The sequence below is a fragment of the Lichenostomus cassidix genome, chromosome 7, assembly GCF_008360975.1.
Source record: "Lichenostomus cassidix isolate B80296 chromosome 7, HeHo_3.0, whole genome shotgun sequence".
In the NCBI taxonomy this organism is placed as follows: Eukaryota; Metazoa; Chordata; class Aves; order Passeriformes; family Meliphagidae; genus Lichenostomus; species Lichenostomus cassidix.
This window is the reverse complement of record NC_139488.1, coordinates 13,885,538-13,906,045: the sequence shown is the minus strand read 5'-3', so window position 1 is coordinate 13,906,045 and position 20,508 is coordinate 13,885,538. Positions and strand designations below refer to the sequence as shown.

Below are 20,508 nucleotides of genomic sequence, written 5' to 3'. Positions count from 1 at the left end.
ACTTCTTTTAAAAATCAAGAACTTCAAAATTTGAGCAATTTCTAAATTGTTAAACCATTTTTCCCCAAACTGTAGAGTCCTGCTATGTTTGGATTCCACGTCTTCTGAAACCTCGGACAGGTACTCTTTTTCTGTGGACTTCAATGCAGCTCTTACAAAGAAGAGGTTGGGCTAAAGCCATTGAGAAACATGTATATGGAACTTGATGCAATTTATGTTCAATCTAGAGATGTTATTTAAAGCATCTGTCACTCTTGATATAACCTTTTTTCCTAAGAAAGTGACTTACGTACCATATAAATCTCCAAATGGCAGAGCTACAGCATTTTTCCTTAGCTTCATAAAAACTCCCAAGTAAATTCAAAGATAAAATAATTCAGATGCCATTCAGATGCACCAGTAAGTTAAAAAAAGCAAAGCAGAATTTTAAGCACACATAAAACTGTAATATTAATGTAGCTTACACTGGTGAGACTTTTCTCACAAAAACCCAGTAAGAAGAGAGTATTTTTCTTACTGAATATTGTTTTAGGACTATTCTAGCCAGAATTCAGGTGTGCCTTGGTGTAACTGGATGACTGATCATTTTATTATCATATTAGAAAGATCAGAATATTCATACATGCCTCCGGAACTACCAAGTAAGTTTAAAGACATGTCCAAAAGTTCCCAAACAACCATGATTCTCCCCACCATTCTGCCATTTTCAAACCCAAGAAAATGTTGCAGTGACCCATAGAGTTATTTAGATATTTATTCCTTCCACTTCCAACTCCTCACACAAAATTCATCACAGTTATAGGAGTATATATAACCACTGCAAACCATGTAATCCAGTGGCACTTAATGTTATAGCATTATGTCATACAGAAAAAGTAGGAAAGACTAAATTATCTATCAAAACTTTTGACTGAAGGATTTGGTTAAAAATAATTTGTGAGTTTTTGGTTTCCTAGGGTTGCCACCTCCGCCTTTTACTTCTCTTTTGCTGTTTAGCTGTAAGCACAGGGGCTTAAATGCTGGAACTTTTGGGACAGGGAATGGAAGGACCTGCTGCTGTGAGCCTACTGGAGGGACAAGCTGCTTTAAGTGATGTAGACTGTCATGTGCAGAGATGGACCAGCTCTCTGATGTGTACTCCAGGGAGAAATAAAACAGGTTCCATTATTAGGGCAGTTATCTACCAGGTATTGCCAATACCAAACATCTCTTCCTACTCTTAGCTCAACCCACTCCTTGTACTTACTCAGACCATGCTGAAAAATTTTCCTTTTCCCACTTAACACATTTCTGAGCCCAAAAACTGCTTATGACCTAAGCATTTTAGCACTGCAATTAAAATCCCTGTCACTGGTACTAGATGGGACTCCTTTAGCCTCCTGCATTGATTCTTTTCCAGCAGATTAAAACCGTCCATTAGGGTAGATTTCATGTGCCAAGCTGTCAGTCAGTTTCTGTGACTGTCACACACATCCTCCCACTGCCCGCCGTTCCGAGCGGCTGCTAAGTCACATTAACATGCTATCAGATCATCACTCTCAGATTTTCACATTTCAGCAGCTGCTACTCTCTTCTTGTTAGTGAGTCTGCAGAGAAAATCTTTCAGACAAAATGGAACTGAACCCTGTGGTTATTGTGACTGGAAGTATGCAGAACTGAAAGTGCCCGAGGGGGGCCTGCAGGTACATGCAAAGGTCTTTCAGAAGAGACATTTGTTATTCAAAATTGCTGCCCCTGGGGGAAAAAAAAAATCTGATCTGTACTCCAAAGATGCAATAGTTGTTATTTTGTCACATTTTTACTATCAAAATTAGGCAGAGGCCGGTGTGAGAGACTCATTCAGCCTCACATATTTTTCATACCACTTGGTGAGGTCAGCCATCCCAGGCATATACTTCTGAGCCATGCAGCCCAGTGCACTGCCAAAAGTGGTGAGCACAACATTTGTCACTGATGTCTTTCCATTCAAATAATGCAAACTTAGTCCTGTGAGACTTAATTCTTTAGAAGAGTTACATAAGCATAAAATGAAACCAGGAAGTTTGTAATATAACTGTTGTATTATCCTGAAGATGGGTCCATTTAATTGGCAGCTCGACCTTTTTGTGTTGTTCTGCACTCCCTCATGTTGTTATATGACCTCAGGTGAGTGTCCTGAGCTGCCTATGCCTCTTTCTGTTCACTATAAACAGAAAATAATCATACATTTTTATCTCTGTAACTTTATTTACAATGATATCTACTGAAGAGATTAAAGCATGTAAATCAGTAAGCACGATTACTAGTCCATACCCTCACATACTGTTAAGGGTACCTGAGCTTGCCAAGCACTGACCAACTTTATTAGTAAATCTTTTGAATATACTTATAGAATAGACTAAGCATGAATAAAGGAATAAGCATTGTACTTTTAAAATATTAAATAATTGTGCTACATTTTCTCTGTGTTCTAAGAAGTGCACCATGAAGGGTCTTACAAGATAGTTAAATCTTTCCCCACAAGTTTTGTGTTTCTTATAGATTTCTCAGTGGGTCAATAACTTTCAGACCTTAAAATCCACTTAGAACACATTGTCTCTAATGAAAGAACCTCTCAAATACATCTGAGCACATTTGCTATCCATTTCCTACAACTATAATAATTGCTAGCAGCAGCAGCCATCAACAATATGTGTTGAAAAAAGCACAGGATGGAATAGTATCTTTATCACTGTGTTGAGTTGAACAAAGACAGATTATCTGGTGATTGGGGCTTGAAATATTAATTAAACATCAAGGCTTTCAAATTAGAATCCCAGATGTTTGATCATTATGGTAATTCCCTGTTAACAGCATTCCCTGAAAGGCCTGAGAAACATTCCTCTAATTCTCCAGTGGTGAAAGGTTGAAGACCCTTAGGCTATAGAGCACTGAGCTCCTCTGCATCAATTATACAAGACATGGCCTTTTTAGCAAAGTGGAGCCATCCTATTTACTGAGCGTCTGTTAAGGAAGCTTTCAAACAGCTGTCTAGGTAGATAAACACTTTCCTTACTAACACAGCCTTTTCCAAAAACAAAGCACACTGTTCCTTGCACAAGCTGCTTGCTCTGAATTGAGGCTCAACAGCAAGGATCTTTTCAGGGAGAGGTGGTTCCATCTCCAGGAAAGCTGCCCTGTCAACAACACTGTCAGTGAGGATTAGTCTTTTGCTCTGGACTGCCTGGCACAGGAGTCAGACCAGCTGAACTGTCTCCCAGCCTACATGAGTCTCCCAGTCTACATAAGTAGACTTATCCTGAAAAGGTGAGAAGCTGGAATGAGTTCAGGTCATTCTCAGGAAATTATATGGAATGTTGCTAGTTTCCTTTCTATATTCCTTGTGCATCTGTAGTACTACATTTTATAGAAACAACTTCTCCTGAGCCTGTGAACTAAACTGGGAACAATGTCTGGTGTTTGCAGAGCCCATTGACAAGAATGCAGATGGTTCCCTTAACAGCGTGAGCTCTGTTTGTCATAGCTCAGGAAGTGTGGTTGAAGATCTACACTAACAGCCAGCCTGTTTACTACCACAGCATGGTCCTCAAACATGTGACCTCCTCAGTGCACTCAGCAATTCGTGACTTGTCATAAATTATCTAGCTGAGAACAACGATAGCACTTCTTTCACCTGGCAGTGATTTATCTCTGACATCTCTCCTCTAAGTATATGCTCCTACTAACATATGAATAGGACACAACTTCATACATTGCCCAAAGCAGCTGAAAGATTTTTCATCAAGCATAAAGAAGGACTAATCATTTGATGTTCAAGGGCTCAAGTTATTCACTTACAAGCTTAGTCAAGATTGGTTGATATGAAAAGAATTTCAAGTGAAAGGGGGAAGAACCCCTTACTATCTATTTACTAACAAAATATAAATGTGTACTCAAAAGTATTAGCGTTATTCACAAGGTTTCCTCTACAGGCTAATCAGGCACCCTGAAGGACTCTATGCCATGCTCCAGTCAACTGCAGACGTTGCTGCAAGTAGCCTCTTTATGGGAGCAGATTTCTATAAATCTCTTCCTCACATAGTGATTAAAAAAAAAAATAGGTTCAGCCACAATCACACAGAGATGAAACTGTTCACCAAGCTCTGGCCTCAACACCAGCTATTTCCACTTACCCATTAGCTTCCCTAATGTATGTTTTACTGAAATTCCATAATTCTGTTCAGGAAGTACTTAGACATACTTCATTAGTCAAGTTGGTAGAAGAAAAGAAGGTTAGGACAACCACAATCTCAACAAAGTCCATGGAGTCATGAACATCAGCATCTCTGTACGCCAGAGTACAAAGCATGCCCAGAGCTTCCTGGATTCTGCTGGGCCTCCCATTAATACTGACTGAAATCTTACCCAAAATAATTTTTAAATCTCTTGCTACAAGTAGTTTTCTGTCTTCATTGTCTCTCAACAGACCAGTAAAATTGGGCTAAATATATCAGTAATTTATAGAGCACAACAAAGCACTGGGAATGAAGGCAAAACTGCTCTTTGATAGCACTCTACACCTCCAAAACAATATACCAAAAAGTTGATGTACCAGGATCAAACTGGTTAGTTCTATGTAACTGGAAGTGGCAAACTTCCAGATAACAAGTTCTCCATTATTCCACACTGAAATTATTCCACATTTCATGTCCCTAGCTCAGGACTGCTTGATTTTTGCAGGCTATAGCTAAGTGGCCTTGGACACTCTGATGGTCTTCTATTATTACTGACCCCTGTAAATTAGCAGTTTTGTCCTTTTGACCAGCCAGTATTAGTTGGGCAACACCAAAAGAAGCAATTGCTTATATAAAGCTGCTCATGAAGACAGGACAACACTAATGGAATCCTCCCCTCAGCTGCCCCTTCCACCTGTCTCTTGCAAGTCTTTGCCATAAAAGATGTGTGGAAGCTTATTCTTAATATCCTCCTAATGAGAATATTCATTTGCAATTTAGCACTAAATTAGATTTTATCACTGTTCAGCACTGTTTTTCTGTCTTGTCTGACACCTCTTTGAGAAAAAAGATGTTGATTTGGATGATGGGATGAAAAGCAAGGCTGGCACTGGGTTCCAGGGTGTCATTCCCAGCTGTCAGTATCAGGTCATGTACAGTAAGACCAGTCTCAACAGAGAAATGCTATGCTGAAATATTCCAGGTACTTACTAGGAAATAACACAGACTGTGGACAAAATATTCCCAAATGGCATTCACTTAACCAGGATCAAAGCTATAAATCCTTTTAAACAATTGTCACAAAACATTTCACTCAGGTAACCGTAACTCCAGACAATTTTCAGGTGTGGCTTATGAACTGAGATGCTCGATGCAGCTTTGGCTTTCTTAACTACCTACTGGCAAATGAAGAGTCACTTTTTGCCTTGTTTGGGCCTAATGCATGCAGGGATTGCCCAAATCTTTAGATCCACTGGGTCATTTAAATAATTGCCTACAGCATAGTCCCAAGAAGCCTGCAATACTGAATTTTGTTCCATACAGTGGGGAACAAATAGCATTTCTAATAGCAAAGTACAACTTTTACATTTCTGAAGAACTGTAGCAGCACAACTACTTTGAATTGTTGATTTTGGCATTTAAAGCAGATGTCAGTATCAGTTACAATTAAATGTGCAAGAATGCACATTTCTAAACCAGACCTCTAAAGATAAGCTGTGCAGCACAGAGTCTGTAAGATTTACTCTCATCCCCTAACCACCTACACCTCTTTGGAGCTCCTGGGAGAGCAAAACAGGAGCATCTAAACAAACATTAAGACATAAAATATATGAATACAGACAACTATGCATTTTTACAGGTTGATAGAAATTAAAAAATGAAAGTAGGTGAGATCCTGGGGAGTAACCTGTAAAAATATTCCACCTTAATATATCATACCTTCTGCTGCTAATTCTTTCCATCTTTCTTTGTTTGCTTGAATGATCTTCATCAAGTTGTCCTTGAAGCTCCTTAGGTCTACAGTTGCTAGAGAATTTTCTACGTGAGTCCCTCCATCACCTGTACATTTAAATCCAGGTCGTCTTTGCGCTTCAGCATTGCTTACTGCACCCAAACTATTTTGGCTGCACAAGGGAAAAAAACTCAAATTATGAACACAGGCAATTTTAATAACACACAAACAGTTCATCTGAATCAAGTTGCTCAGGAAGCAACTTGAAATAATAGTTTTTACCAAAGTGTGCCTATGATACAAGATGTCTTGCTGACCATTTTCTAGGGAATTCTTAAAAAAAATGTGACAGCTGAAAATACATTACTTGTGATCCAATTCTTGAAAGAATGTTTATGCAGTCCTTTTGGAGCAGCTTCTCAGCTGTGCTTTTAAATAGTGAATGGTATTTTTGGGTCTCAGAGGAAAGACATCTGATCGTTATTTTTTGACCCATGTGCAAAAAAAAGGAAGACATGAAGTACACAACAGGTAAGTTTTGCTTGAGCTGAAAATTGTCTTCCAGTTACAAACCTTCAAGTGTAGTCAAAGCAAGATTTAAGATAGTGGCTTTAAAATCTGCTAAACAGAGACTGCAGCTACTTTACATCCAGGGTAAGTAGAAGTCAAATTATCCATATGCGTATATGCTTGTACATGTAAAGGTGAGGGAAAAAGAATGAATGCTCTTTTTTCCTTAGAATTACAAAATAAGATCGATTTCCATACTTGTGCAGGTATTCATGTCTTAATAGGTTTTGTTTACTCAACTCTTCTGCATAGTTTATCTCATTGGTACCACAGACAGATGTTAATTTGCATACGAAAGGGTTTCCATTAATCAGAAAATAGTTGCAGTGAACATACCAACAAGAACTTCCCAAGAAGAGTTAACAGTAATTTCCATGTGCACCAGAGATGATGAATGGGATACAATGGAAAGAACAGGCTATAATTCTAAAGTTTTCCAGGCACCATCTCATGGTCCACTCAGTAGTGCGTGTGCAATTCTCTGGCTCAGACTTTTCTGTTTCATGCTATAGGCTCTCCACTCTCCTCCTAAGTGTGGGACTTGATTCCATACAAATTAAAAATCCCTTTACCCTCCACCTCACATGAGCAAGTTCTGCTGGATCATAAGACTTTTTCATTTACCATTCAGTCATGAACATCAAACAAAAATGAAGCCTGAAGCTTCTAATCATTTGCAGCTGCTAATCACTCATTTGTGAAGAAGTGTGTAAACAAATTTGCTATCAGCACTACTTTAGTTTAGCACTGTTTCCCAAAACACCACGAACACCACCATGAACACCTATTTCTAGTTATTTCTGCTTGATTATAGACTCAAAATATAGGAAAGGGTTAGGTTCACCCTTTTGTAACTGAAATCTAACTAATACCCAGCAAATGAAAAATTGCCTTGCAGAGTTATCATTTTAGTAACCTTAGTGAAAGCTCAAAATTACAGTTTTAAAATGAAATAAAAATATTATAACAGAGACAGTATTTGTAAAGGTAGTATCTGATTATTCAACAATGCTTTCAGCAAGGACTCACTCAGATTACACTGTCATAGTTAGTTTGCCTTACAGGTAAAGGAATTTCAATAACCTATTGCAAAGATTATATAAAAAATTTTTGTAGAAATCAATTTAATGGTTTATATGTGTTTATCCTGATCATTATTGAGGTGTTGTCTTTTTAAATGCACAATTGTTCAGTCAATGGGGTAAAATAGCACTTTGCAAATGCAACACAGCCCCACAGGGTGGCAATACTGCACAGCTGTTTGTTACCTCTCAAACTTCAAATAACTGAGATAACTCTGAGAATGACATTATTATGATTATCATGGGAGATTATGTCAGTTCAATAACCAAGCAGTGTATTCATACCCGGGGGTCCCAAATGAAGGACTTTCAGATTTTGTCGCTTCCTCTATAAGAGGCATAACAATTTTCTCCATTGAATCAGTGAGAAGAGAAAATGTTGGTTCTACTATGAAATCAATGAAACCTAAAGAAGAAAAAGAGAGAAAATCAGGATTTACATTTCCACAAGTCTCAAATCTAAAAAGAAATACTTGCTATCAGGCTGACTTTCTAACTGTAGTCCCAATTCAATATACTAGGTACCGGCAGTATAATCTTGAAGAAAAAAGCACAATTGAAACAAAAAACACCTGAAGTAGTACAGATATAAGTAGATATTAATAATTACAGCTTTTCATTCTTTTTTCTTGTAAATGTTATGCACTGCAGAGCACACCTACCATTTGAATTGAGTATTAATTATTGAATAGAAGGGAAGCTACAGTTGAGCCAGAGCACTACAAGTCATGCTGTCTCTTTTACCATTCGGAGCTTCTCGCCAAGGAGTTAATATTTCAAATTGCTGTTTATTATTCTGTGGAGGTAAAGTGTTATTTCACAGTGTGTAGGAGGGTTCTGTCAAATCAGTGAAGAGAACAAGTAATATCCTTAGGAGACAGCATTCATCCCACAGTTCTGAGATGTCAGCTCTGAACAATGTCTTTTACATTCTAAAGTGCTCATCACGGTATGGAATGACACAGTGAGAGAATGAAGCATTATTCTCTACTGAGCACTTAACAGAAAAAAATGTGTTAAAACATGAGCTAGCAATGTATTTCCAGATGTCTTCATGCTCTAAGCATGCAACACAGCATGAAGGTGAGCAACAGTGATTCAGTCTAGGATCCAGTTTCTCTCTGCAGTAGGTATGATGCTCAAGCATATTGCCTCCAAACTCCCAGGGGAATGCACTAAAGGATATGTAAAGTGACAGGATGCAGTGGTCCTTGTCAACTCAGGGAAGCTAGACCCTGTGTAGTTTGACCCTGACACACTGACAGGCTTAATTGCAGTCCAGAGATCTGATACGTTAACTCGCTTTGACTTGAGATGTACCTACAAACTGGTACTTGCAGATTGCAATAGAGACAGACCTATGAGCTCCTGAGAAAGAGATAAGCAGTTTGAGGACATGATCTGCCCGACTCTGAAGTGTGGACAGTAGAAGCTGGGCTCGTGTCCAGTACCTTGGTTAATCCCTCTCCTACCCCTCCTTGGCATCACATATGGTGAAATTACATCATGCTCTTTTGAGACAAGCACAATTCTGCTGTGAAAGCACACGAGGTTGGTGAGATAGGTGCAAAGAAACACCTTCTATATGATGGAATCTTGAACATTTAAAATTCAAAATGCGTATATGAAACATCCTTGTGAATTTACGTGCTCCTACACAGACAAGAAAAAGAAAAACACAGCTTGTCATTACCTATTTGGGACTGAGCTACCAAAGTGGACTTGCGGTCACAAAGTGGGGAAAACTGAAGACCTAAAGCAGCCTCCTTGTCTCCCTGCAAACAACAATGTTTAATGTTATAAGCATATATTTGATAGAGGGACAGAGAGGCAAAGGAATCTGAATATTCTTAGTACATATTCAACAGATCACTTTAGTAATTTATATTCCTAAATAAAAACGAGTCAAGACAAATCTTCAAATCTTCAAATTTTGATTAAGAATCTAAATTCTAACTCACTTTTGGCAATTTTTGTGTAAAGAAACTTACTGCAATCAAGCTCTCCCCAACAGCAAAGCATCTGCCAATGAGTTTTAAAATATATTAAATCCTTCAATATTCACACTTCAGTTCTGCTGATCCCAGATGTAATGGGACTAGAGATACTTAGACATGTTTGTAACAGTATGCCAAATGCTGAGGGTTTCCTTCTATTACACTGGTTCAACCAAAATGTAAAAATCCTGCGACAGATTTACTCAGGTCAAGGGTATGAACTGACTTGAACTTATTGTCACTAGCCAGCACGCCTCTTGCTGCTGAAGCCACAAAAAGTACAAATACAGTTTCATTTCAAGGACTATTTGTAAAGCCTAGGTCTGAAAGTTTTCCAACACTTAGCAGATTAGAAGAGTCCTCTTTTTTGCAAGTCTTAACATACAGGAGGGTGTATCTGTATTTTCAGCATGATAGACCAACTGATTTGCAAAACCTCAAAAAGAAAGGCTAGTGGCAAAAAAAAAAAAAAAATCCCTGAAGAGACATCTTTCAAAGGAGGTTATAATTTGTGTTGCTGGACAAGCCTGGCTGCCAGCAGCACTGACATTATAGAGACAGGAAAACCTAGTTTTGCAAGTCAAATAATCCTATCTATTTGTCCTGGAGAGTGCTGTTACATGATCCTTCAGTGGGGAGCACTACATGAACATACAATTTTCCCAAAGAGCTCATCAGAAACCGATGGATGAAGGGGGCAGTATGAGCCTTTCTTAGTCTTTTTATCATGTATCATTGAACTATATTTGGGAAAGGTTTAGAACCATAAAAGCAGTAAAATCACTCCAGCCACAGGAGCAGATGCAGCTTGCAGATTGCATTTCATGTGAAAGTGGAGAGCTTTATCACTATGGCCATTAAATTTTATATGAGAGTGTTAATAATTTGAACTCAGAGTGTGGAAGTACTTGCTACTAGGAGCAGTGGGAGTGGCACCTCTGTGTAAATACAGGAGCCAGATTGTAATAGCACATAAACTGGGATAGCTCTAACTATTTGAGTCATGGTTGAACACAGGATTTGTAAAGCAATATTAATTTTGCAATCTTCTCTTCACTAGGTATTAAAAAAGAGAAATTTCCATGCTAGTAATGGATGAGTTTGAATTTTTTTTGTTTTCAAGTAGCTCTTTACCCCAATTATTAATTACTTTGCAATCAATATAATAGTAATTAATACTTCAGTGTCATTTAAGTCTAAGTCTACTGTAAATTGTAATAATAGACACAGCATTGATATTTAAACAGTTTAAATTAATGAGATTTAAAACCAAGAAACAGATGAAAACAGTAAAAAATCCTTTTTCCAGGCACTCAACTCACTTTTAACTCTGTTACTGTCTTTGCATCTATTCAGACTGAGAGTAGAGTGCTATAGGAGCTGTGATACTTCTTTGAGTAACTTGAACTATGTCTTTCTTTACTTTTAAGGATTTGAGATGGGTGGCTGTATTTCTAGTTTAAACAAGTAACTCAGAATTTCCTTGCTATTACAATATACTTTCTGCAGTTGTTGCTTTTAAACTTAAAGTGTTGTTTGTCTTTTTTTCCTGAAGTTAACACTGGTGCATATTTTAACCATCAGCTGTATTTAACAAAGTTTTTGCCCAGGTGAATTTTCATTTTTTTTGCTGGTATTCACTACTTTGAAAACTGCCTTGGATTTGCATCAGCTGCTTCAGACTCTTTTCCTGTAAGGCACTAGAAGTAGCTAAATTACTCTTTAAAGGAAACGGGAATTAAGGGGGTTTGCATGCATTTGGACTACTTCATTTTGGCTGGCACAGATTTGGAACTCCCGGAGGTTTCTATCCCACAGGCTCAGATCAACAGAGCAGAGGATGCACAGCAAGTGCATCCTGGGAGTAGGAGACCTCCTGTGTCTGCACTGCTCAGTGCATTTATACATGTGCTGCTACTTCATCACATTTCAAAGTGCTGGAATTACTCCACACACAGTGTCCTCAGCCGGACATGGAAAGAATTCAGTTTCTTATAGACTGCTCTGCATCCCAGAAGACTTTCATATTTTATACTGCTGAGTGCAGACATACATAAATTTTTACTTGTTCTGTCGTTAAATACCTTCTTGGGTTTTCGAGCAGCTTCTTTAGGATCCAGTTCCTTCTTCTAATGAATGGATAAAGAAATAACTAAAACATTAGCTGGTCCTATGCATTCAGTAAACATTGTGGTACTGTTTACTGCTAATGCTACCTCCACTTGGCTGGACAGGGACATTGCCTCACTGTCCCATGGGCCCTGTCTAGTCTGTCTCTCTGTATCTAAAATGTTATCACAGTTGGTCATTTTATGACCTTTTTTCTTGGGCAATCTGCTCCTCTTTTTTGCTCTCAAGTTCGAAACCCTCAACATTTCCACTGACAGAAGCAGACACAAACTCGTGACTATTCATTATTTCCAAAAAACTCAGTCCATTCATTCTTTAGAATTAAGCACCAGCTCTCCAGTCTGCTTCCCCAGTGCAAATCCCAGAGTCAAGGATGCCTTGATGCTCCCTAGGAACCTCCAGGAATTGAGCAGAAGCCTTATAGGGTAGGTGGGTCTAACAACCTCACAGTTTAATATATTCTCTTTTTTATTCTCTGGTCCCTTTTTCCAGTGTGACCCATTTGATTTGAAAATGTCAACATATTGCAAAATAAAGACACTCAAGCTAAGCAAGACATACACTGTTCCTTGATCTCTATTAACCCTTCTTTAAAATCTGTGCATAACTCTAGAAATTGCGTCATACCTAAACTGGATTTTGATTATCAAATGTACTTCAGTAACTGTTATGTTGACAATGTGCATGGTCTCAAATATTAATTACAGGAAGAGTATTTTCCCTCTGGAGAAATGGTTTTTGTTTCACCTGCTGATATGAGTGAAAAAATGGCTACAGTGACACCAACTACTGGGTTTTTTCTTGGAATTCAGTGCCTCACAGAAATGAAAAGACTCAGAAAGGTGTGTCTTCATTTTTAGTTTAGGATATATGGCTCCAGCATTAACAGGAAGGTACTGTCTAACCTCTGGTTTTGGATCAGGCTGTTATGAAAGCAACACCTTCAGATCTATGTGGCATATGCATGGCAAATACTAGCAAGAAAAAGATATAGAAGGGCTGTCTGAAATGCGGCATGGAGACAACTTTTTGCCTTCTCTTCTGAACATGAATTCTTCCTATTTTCCCTCATGCTACCCTTCCGGTGCTGCCTTTTAATTCAAAGCACATACAAATCTCTGTCTACAGAATGAAAACAGCTTGACAAGTTATATTATAATTGAAAGGAAAAAAACCCTTTACAACACTCAGAATCCTGGTATCAGCTGAAATAGATAGAGAGCTATAACCGTTTTGTCTTATTCACACACATAAAAGTTGAATTAATGTCAGAGGTTTGTATGAAGAATAAAGAATATATACTACAGACTATGGTTGTCAATCACAACCAACAGCAACCTTGCTGGTAGACTTCAGAAAATATTTAATCATGAAACCATTGCATTCTTGAACTAGATTTATTAAAGGATTTTAAAAATGGCACCTGTCGAAAAAATTCTTCCATCAGGGCCATGGTCCACCGGTAGTGCAGTTCCCAGGATTTTGCTGGATGGCTTATGTCTGCTGCATGTAGAATCAAAGACATGGCTTTGGCTTTGTCTACCCTGTCAATTCAAGGACATGCTCCAATTATCTCAAAACAAAAGCAACTATTTAAATTCTTTTCTTGAATATGAGCTCATTGAAAGACTAGAGATAAGGAACAGAATGGAAAACAACCTACCCCTGTGCCTGCTGCAGAGTGTGTCGCATTGTTTTAATTTGTTGAAAATGACCCGACATATCTGTAGACAAGACCATCTCAATGACCAAGCTACGCAACTCCCTGAGAATAATTAAAAGCAAAATGACTGATTAAAATTCATTTATTCTATGTATGGTACATTTGTTTAAGCAGCTTTTGTTAATTTATAACTTTCAAAACAACATCATGGGTTTTATTACGTTTTAAAAAGCATTTAAATAAATTATTAACAACTTGAACATTGTATCCTAAAGGGATTCTGTGAAAGCAATGTACCTCAGAAAATGTACTCTGCAATCATTATTTCAGAGCCACACTGTTTTGTAAATCCTATTTCCTAGTGCATAAACTAATATTACATGCAGTTCTCTCACCCATTATAAGTCATTCCTTATTTTTTCCAGCAGTAGAGTATTCAAAAAACAAGTTGTTCTCTGGGCGTATCACCACACAAGAGGATACATTATTACTGCCCTCATATTGGTGAAGAGTGTGCACAACACTAAACCTAGCAAGAAGGCTGTGGAAACACCCAGAAGAGTAAAAGGAAACACTCAGAAGAGGACAAGGTATTACATCTGAAATACTGTCAACATTCTACCAATTTAAGATCATTATGGCAAATTACCTTTCATTCCAAAAATATTGTAATACCTATTTAAGGAATCAGAACAAGTTTGGGATTACTAATTTATCTTTGTCTTGGTGTTATGGTCAGAGATGTTGGCTTGTCCATCAGCTTTCTATTAAATCAATATTAAACTAGTGAAACATGAATCATGTAAGAAAGTGTATTAGTTTTGATTGTGAATATGAAATTAAATTAATTTTGTCAACAATAATTACTGTCTTAGAAAAGTCTTTCTCCTTGATGTAGAAGGATCATTTTTAGCCCACGTAGGAATCCAGTGGGTCTTTATTTTTAAATGGCCTAGGAGGACAAATGCTGCTTATATGTACATGGGGAACAATTCACCACATTAAACCTTTTATTATGTACCATACATCTTCATGAGCACTCCCCCAATCTCAAGGATGTCCAAGTATCAAATACAACAGTAAAATCCTACTTTAGTAATTTTCACTGAACTTTCATATTGTATTCATATCTTTGATTTAAGTAAATCAAAATACATGAAGTTTTTTTCAAAGGACTATGTTTTAAAGAGGTAATTTGCAGTTTTCTTTAGGACTGTTAGAATATTTTGTGATAAAGACTATCAAGACTGCTTGTAATCCAAATTAATTACATATTTAAGCAGATATTTTTCACTGATTTTTCTGTATTTATTCCTGATTTGCTTTAATGTAACTGGATAAAGGCTCCATGCTCTCATTTTTACTCAATAATATGCAGCCATAGCAACTTGTGTCTAGAAAATGCCTTCTCTTATATGACCTCATAATAAGATACTAATTATTTTGCATGCCAACTGTTCCTCCTCTATATTGCTTTGAAAGTGTACCCTTCAAACACAGTCAAACTCATTAAAAAAAATAAAAGCAAAACAAACAATAAAACCAGCTAACACTAAGGCAAAATGAGAGCTCTGCATTGTGAAACCCTGTTGTTTGTAAGACTAAAATAATTATCACTTCTGTTTTCATGGGAGATTTTCTTAGGGAGTTTCAATGTCTAAGCTTTTCAGAGCAATCAGAAATAAGTTCACCTCTACTCACAAGACACCTCACCTCTACTAAATGAGACACACACAGAGAAGCAAACTGCCACTTTCAATTTATTCATATTGTCATGGCAGCAGAAAAAAACCCTGATTCTTACCTCCAACACCTGAATAAGGATCAAACAGTGTAGCACTGTCCTGTCACACACTTCTGAAGATTTCAGGCCACTAAAAGCTGCTTAACAGCAAAGGAGAGACTCCTGCAGTTGTTACCTGCCTGCACCCATACCCATCATAATTAGAGGGATAGAAATCTGAGACCTGATGGGGAAATGTTAGAAAAAGCTCTACTAGAGCCACAAAGGCTTCATCTGCTATCACAGCATAGAAGGTTACTCTTGGACTGATCCCATTACCAAATTGCTTCCCAGGGAAAAAAGACTGTGTCAACTTCCATATCATAGGAGACCTCAGCTGGTCTCATGGATAACTCCTGGACAGAAATCTCTCCCAGTCTTCCCTAAGCAGTCCACAGCTACAAGCACCAGGATAACACAGGTAGCATTGCTCCTGCTACCAGGGCAAAAAGACTGAAGACATAAGGCTCATCTTCAAGTTATAGGAATCCTCAGACAGAAGAATTAAAGGGAGTTTGTGAAAGAATTTTGTTCATTATGCATTATATATTTTCATTTTGTTTTATTTGCCTTTTTTTTTTTCTTGCATAATCAGGTAATATATCATCGTATGGCTTATGACTGGAATGGTTTGAGACATTAATACTGCCCTGCCACCTATAACAATGTTACACAGGGGGTGCTGGAACACTGGAAACCTGGTAAATCAAAGGAGAAAGGGGGACAAATGAGGATCCCTCTTTAGTTATTTAAGGGTACTAAGTGAGTGAAAAAAGACAATATCAAAGACAACATATTTTCAGAGTTGAGAAAAGACTGAAAAATCACTCTGAATGCCACATGCATTATCCACGAAGGACATCATCCTCAGAATGCTGGCAATGTCCCCCTGCTCAGACCAGAAGCCAAAGTTTCAAACTTAATTGAAGCTGGCAGTTTATTAGCACATTTATCTTCTTAATGTTAGCATGCAGAAGAGAAAATGGAATACTATAAAGTAATTTTCAGTCATTTTGCTTCATCTTGTTAGAATAATAACCAGAGCCTCAGTTTAAATAGTCAGCAGCATTAAATTTTTGAAAAATTAAATTGCTGCAACTAAAGAAAATAGATATGACAGCAGTAAAGAAATTAATTAGTGCCAGGAAGTACATTAAAAAGTTGAACAGATTATCATTTCAATTTACTGCCAACTTAATTCAGTGCAAACTTGAAAACTGTTAGTTTAACAGCATGAATTTAAGTTTAGATCCAAGAAGCTCACTCAAGTAATAATAAGAAAATTGAAGAGCTTCTGTTAGGTGGCTACCAGATATATCATTGCACCAATAAAATTACAGGGTAACAGGAATTTCTGGATATTTGAAATGAGTACCAGGAAACTGCCAATTCCATGACTGACCCTCTAAATTGAAGTATCACACTGCAACAGGTTGTGCAGGTTGGCACAGACTGGCACTTTGGAATTTACTGCTTGCCTGAAAGTACAGACTGTAATTGCTGAGCTAAGTGACAAAACACAGAACTGAATGTCCTAATTCAGTTTCTTGAGCTTATTAGTCAATTCAAACATTTCTTCTACATTTTACTGAATAGGCCGAAAAAGAGATCATAAATTTTACTTTCATCTCACCAGCTTCAAACTGGCTGCATATAATACAATCGGTGTAGCCACTCTGTACAAACAAAAGTTGCAAAACTAAAATAAGATCTTCTAGGAAAACATAATTGGATTACAGTGAGAAGATATTGAAAAGGAAGTGTAAACAGAGCCAGTGTGTGATTGAGCAAGCTCCAAAAGAATGTGATAGTTTATCACAGGTTCAAACACCACGGAGAAATAAAATGCAACAACAGTTAGAGAAAATGGTCCAGAGCTGAACTGGAAAAAGAACGGGGGGAATATCTGAGGAAACAATCTATGCAAAGAGTGTGCTTCAGGAATGTGAAGAGAGCCTATCTCATTCTCCCCTTTATTCTCCTTGCAGTCCACCAGAGCACTACATATGAACATCACAACCTGGAAACCACAGGTTCCTCTTTCCATTCACAAATATTTGGTTTTCATCTTAATGCTCTTTTCCTCAGTGGTGTAACAAAAGGGAATGACTGGGATAAACTGTGCTAGCTGGCAGCCAGGTTTCTGTCAGCTGGAGCCACTGTATGTCGCTGCAGGGATTCTCAAACTGTACTGATTAATGGTGGTCTCCAGTAATGAAGAAGCCAGGACTGGGAGTGCACATAAGTGTTTTCAAGCCATCCTTGAAATTGAAACTCAGCTGAAGAAGATCAGCCCCTTTCTACCTGGAAGCCTTCTCTGGTAGGACACAAAATGAAACACCACTTCAAAGAAACATACTCAAGGCAATACTCAAAGTTTTGAAGATTTGAAGGTAATTTTCTCTCTAAAATGATGGTTTTAAAAGACAGAATATGAGTTTCTGATGGCTGTGTACTGGCACAATCATTTTCTCCACACTCAATAGCTAGAACATGTAAAAACAGGGTCTTGGAGACCTGTCAGCCGCAAAACTATCAGGCCCAAAAAAGAAGAGCAAGTATGGCTCATACTGGCATTGAAAATCTAGGTGTGTAGACAGTTATTAATGAAGTTTACAATTTACTTCTAGAGAAATTTCTCCAGAACTAATTGTACAACACAAACCTTCTGATAACTACATCCAAATGAATATTATCTGAGAAGAATTCTTTTAAGAGAATTAAAAGATTTATGCTTCCTCTCACACTTTGTATCAAATTAAAAAAAAAAAAAAATTAAACAGGTACAAAAAATTTAATTGAAACTTAAAAGGGCAGCAGACTTGAATTCAATAAATGCTTTATTTAGGGGTGTTCTCATCATGTAAATAAGTAAAATCACATAAATCTACCATGTAAAACAGTCCTTCATCTGTAAACAAACACTGCAGCAAAATCTGATCTGACATTCACATATTCCTTCCTAAATGTATAGTTTTGTGAAAATACAAATAAAGCAGAGTTTAGCTTTGATATTCATGGTGGCACATTCACAGTGGGAGATTTTCCTGGAAGTAGAACATACCTCTCTGAACTTCACAGTCCACCTGTTTGCAAGTGGTTTTTAGGGTCACTGAATAATATCTGTGTTTACAGAAACACACAGAAGACACATATTTTAAATGCAATATGTATCCATCAAAGAGATACAAAGATAACATTTCATTTTTAATAATGGAGAGAGTCTGAATCTAACACTTGTTAATTTTAGCCTTATAAAGACCTTACAGGTCTTATTATTTGTGATGTATCAATTACAAAACTTATTCTTTCTGCTGGTCAAATTTTCTTCAGGAATTGCACTAAAATAAGAAGAAAAAGAAGAGATTTCTGTAGCCCTTCTGGGCCTTTATTATTTGTGGACTGTCCACACAATTCATTTTTTAATGCTTAACCAAGATGTGACTATGCTGAAATCCCAGGGGCAGCAGTGCTCAAGCTGGCAGCAGAGTGTGATTCTGCACTGTGATTTCAACCCACTGGCTAGGCTGGACAAAGGCAACCCAGCTCAGGCAGCATTGTGGTTTTCCTAAAGAGCTGTTTCAGCCAAGACACTGCCACACAGTCCAGCACTGTGCCTCATAAATGCACAACCTCACTTGGAAAATTAGATGGAGTCTCCCAAACAGTACTTCCTAACACCACAGCAGCCTTCCCCAGGCTCTAAATATCCATTACTCTTTCCAGTGTCAACTTCCTGTAATTTGAACTCTTAAAATAGACTCCACAGGGAAGGCCTGGTGGTTTTTATTATTTTTAAATACTGGAAGTGGTTTTGAATGTCACAGCAAGCCTTACCTCCAGTCATCTTTGTTTAGATTAGCCAGGATGTTCATCTCTTCTTCCTGCATGAGTCTGTAAGCAGCACTTACATGGTGATTTTCAAGAACAGAACGATCATTGTACAGTATAGCAACATCTGACCTAGTGTGGGGGAAAAAGACAGGCTTTGTCATAGTGTCCTGATGATGGCACTGGGAAAGGTAGGACTATGCATTCTCTATGACTATATATGACTATTGACTATATATACATATACAGAGACAGATGTAGACATATCAAACTCTGTATATTTGTTCCCATTGTATCAAATACTGATCAATTTTCCATCTTAAATGCATAAAAAATTATCATCATACCATTGTATACACTGCGAGTGGGAAAGTCATACTTTAAAATGTGTGATGTTTTACTGATACGATCTAACTGTGGAAAAAATTTGTGAGATCTTTGAACTTCTTGACTCTCCATAGGATTGCAGAGCATCAGAAATGCTCCAATTAGGCTGCAAGAGTGCACTGACACCATACAATCATTTAAAATTCAATGAGTTCACCATCAGTGGAGCTTCACACATAGCATGGGTATTAAGAAGCCATTCCCCCTGTTCTGAGAGATGTTCTTTGTCCCATGCTATTCATTATCAGAAGATGCTGTAAATAACAAATGTTTAAAAGTTTCAATTTCCTATGTTTTAAACAGCCACCATCTTTTCTCAGGAAAACAGAAACCTTGAGCCTCATTACAATGGAGTGGCAGAGATGCTAAGCTGCAATTTGTCTGCACTCCAGTGCTTCCTAAAGAAAGACCCATACCATAATGTTAGCACATTAAACAGTATCCTTTCCCTCTTAATTAAAGACTAATGTACAATTCCAAAATTACATTGAGACATTCACAAATTGTGATGTGGTGTGGATTTATCATACTTAGCTTCAAACATCATTAATTCTTGGGGAATTTGTTTCCCCAAGACCTCATCTGACCTGCTAAGCAATGTCAGGAGTCCCCTCTGTATTACATTCTATCCTGATAAAAGTATTCCTGTATATTGCACTTCGATCCCCTGACAAGTCTCTACTAGCAGAAAGCTGTGTTGATTTAGCAGTGCAGCTTACTCTGACATGAATATGCTAAATTCAACCTCTTGTTCTGTTGAGCAATAGTCTATATTGTCATGTATGGTACCAAAGAATCTAAATAATTAAAATAGGATTGGAAACATTATTTAGAGGAAACAAACCACAACCAGCCCAAATAATCAATATGTTTACATACACAATCCAACTAAAACCAGGGGGAAATCTGTGTTGTGCCAATCACATATGTTTATGAAGCACACTTTGATCAACATAGCTACTTATGAGTAGGTTTAAGCAGTGCTAAGATTTGCTTCGATTTTGGCAGCCATTCCATCAGTTTTCCTCAGGCAAAAGAAGCTTGGAATCACAGTCTGGGATGACACATGAGGGCCAAGTTACATGAGGAGAGAAGAATGAGCTACATCACATAACCAATACCTGTTTGCAAGTATGCCAG

The 20,508-nt window shown here is 37.6% G+C and overlaps 1 protein-coding gene across 11 annotated transcripts in view; it reads right to left on the bottom strand.

Moving 5' to 3' along the window:
• PDE1A (phosphodiesterase 1A) overlaps positions 1–20,508 on the bottom strand; it is a 193,848-nt gene that overhangs the window by 8,878 nt on the left and 164,462 nt on the right. For all 11 annotated transcript variants that reach the window (XM_085066297.1, XM_085066299.1, XM_085066296.1 and 8 more), the window contains 6 exons: positions 18,988–19,113; positions 13,368–13,469; positions 13,128–13,248; positions 9,271–9,352; positions 7,863–7,983; positions 5,913–6,097 (listed from right to left, as the gene is read on the bottom strand). In XM_085066297.1, the coding sequence (XP_084922423.1) occupies positions 5,913–6,097; positions 7,863–7,983; positions 9,271–9,352; positions 13,128–13,248; positions 13,368–13,469; positions 18,988–19,113 (737 nt within the window). The remainder of the gene's footprint in view (positions 1–5,912; positions 6,098–7,862; positions 7,984–9,270; positions 9,353–13,127; positions 13,249–13,367; positions 13,470–18,987; positions 19,114–20,508) is intronic.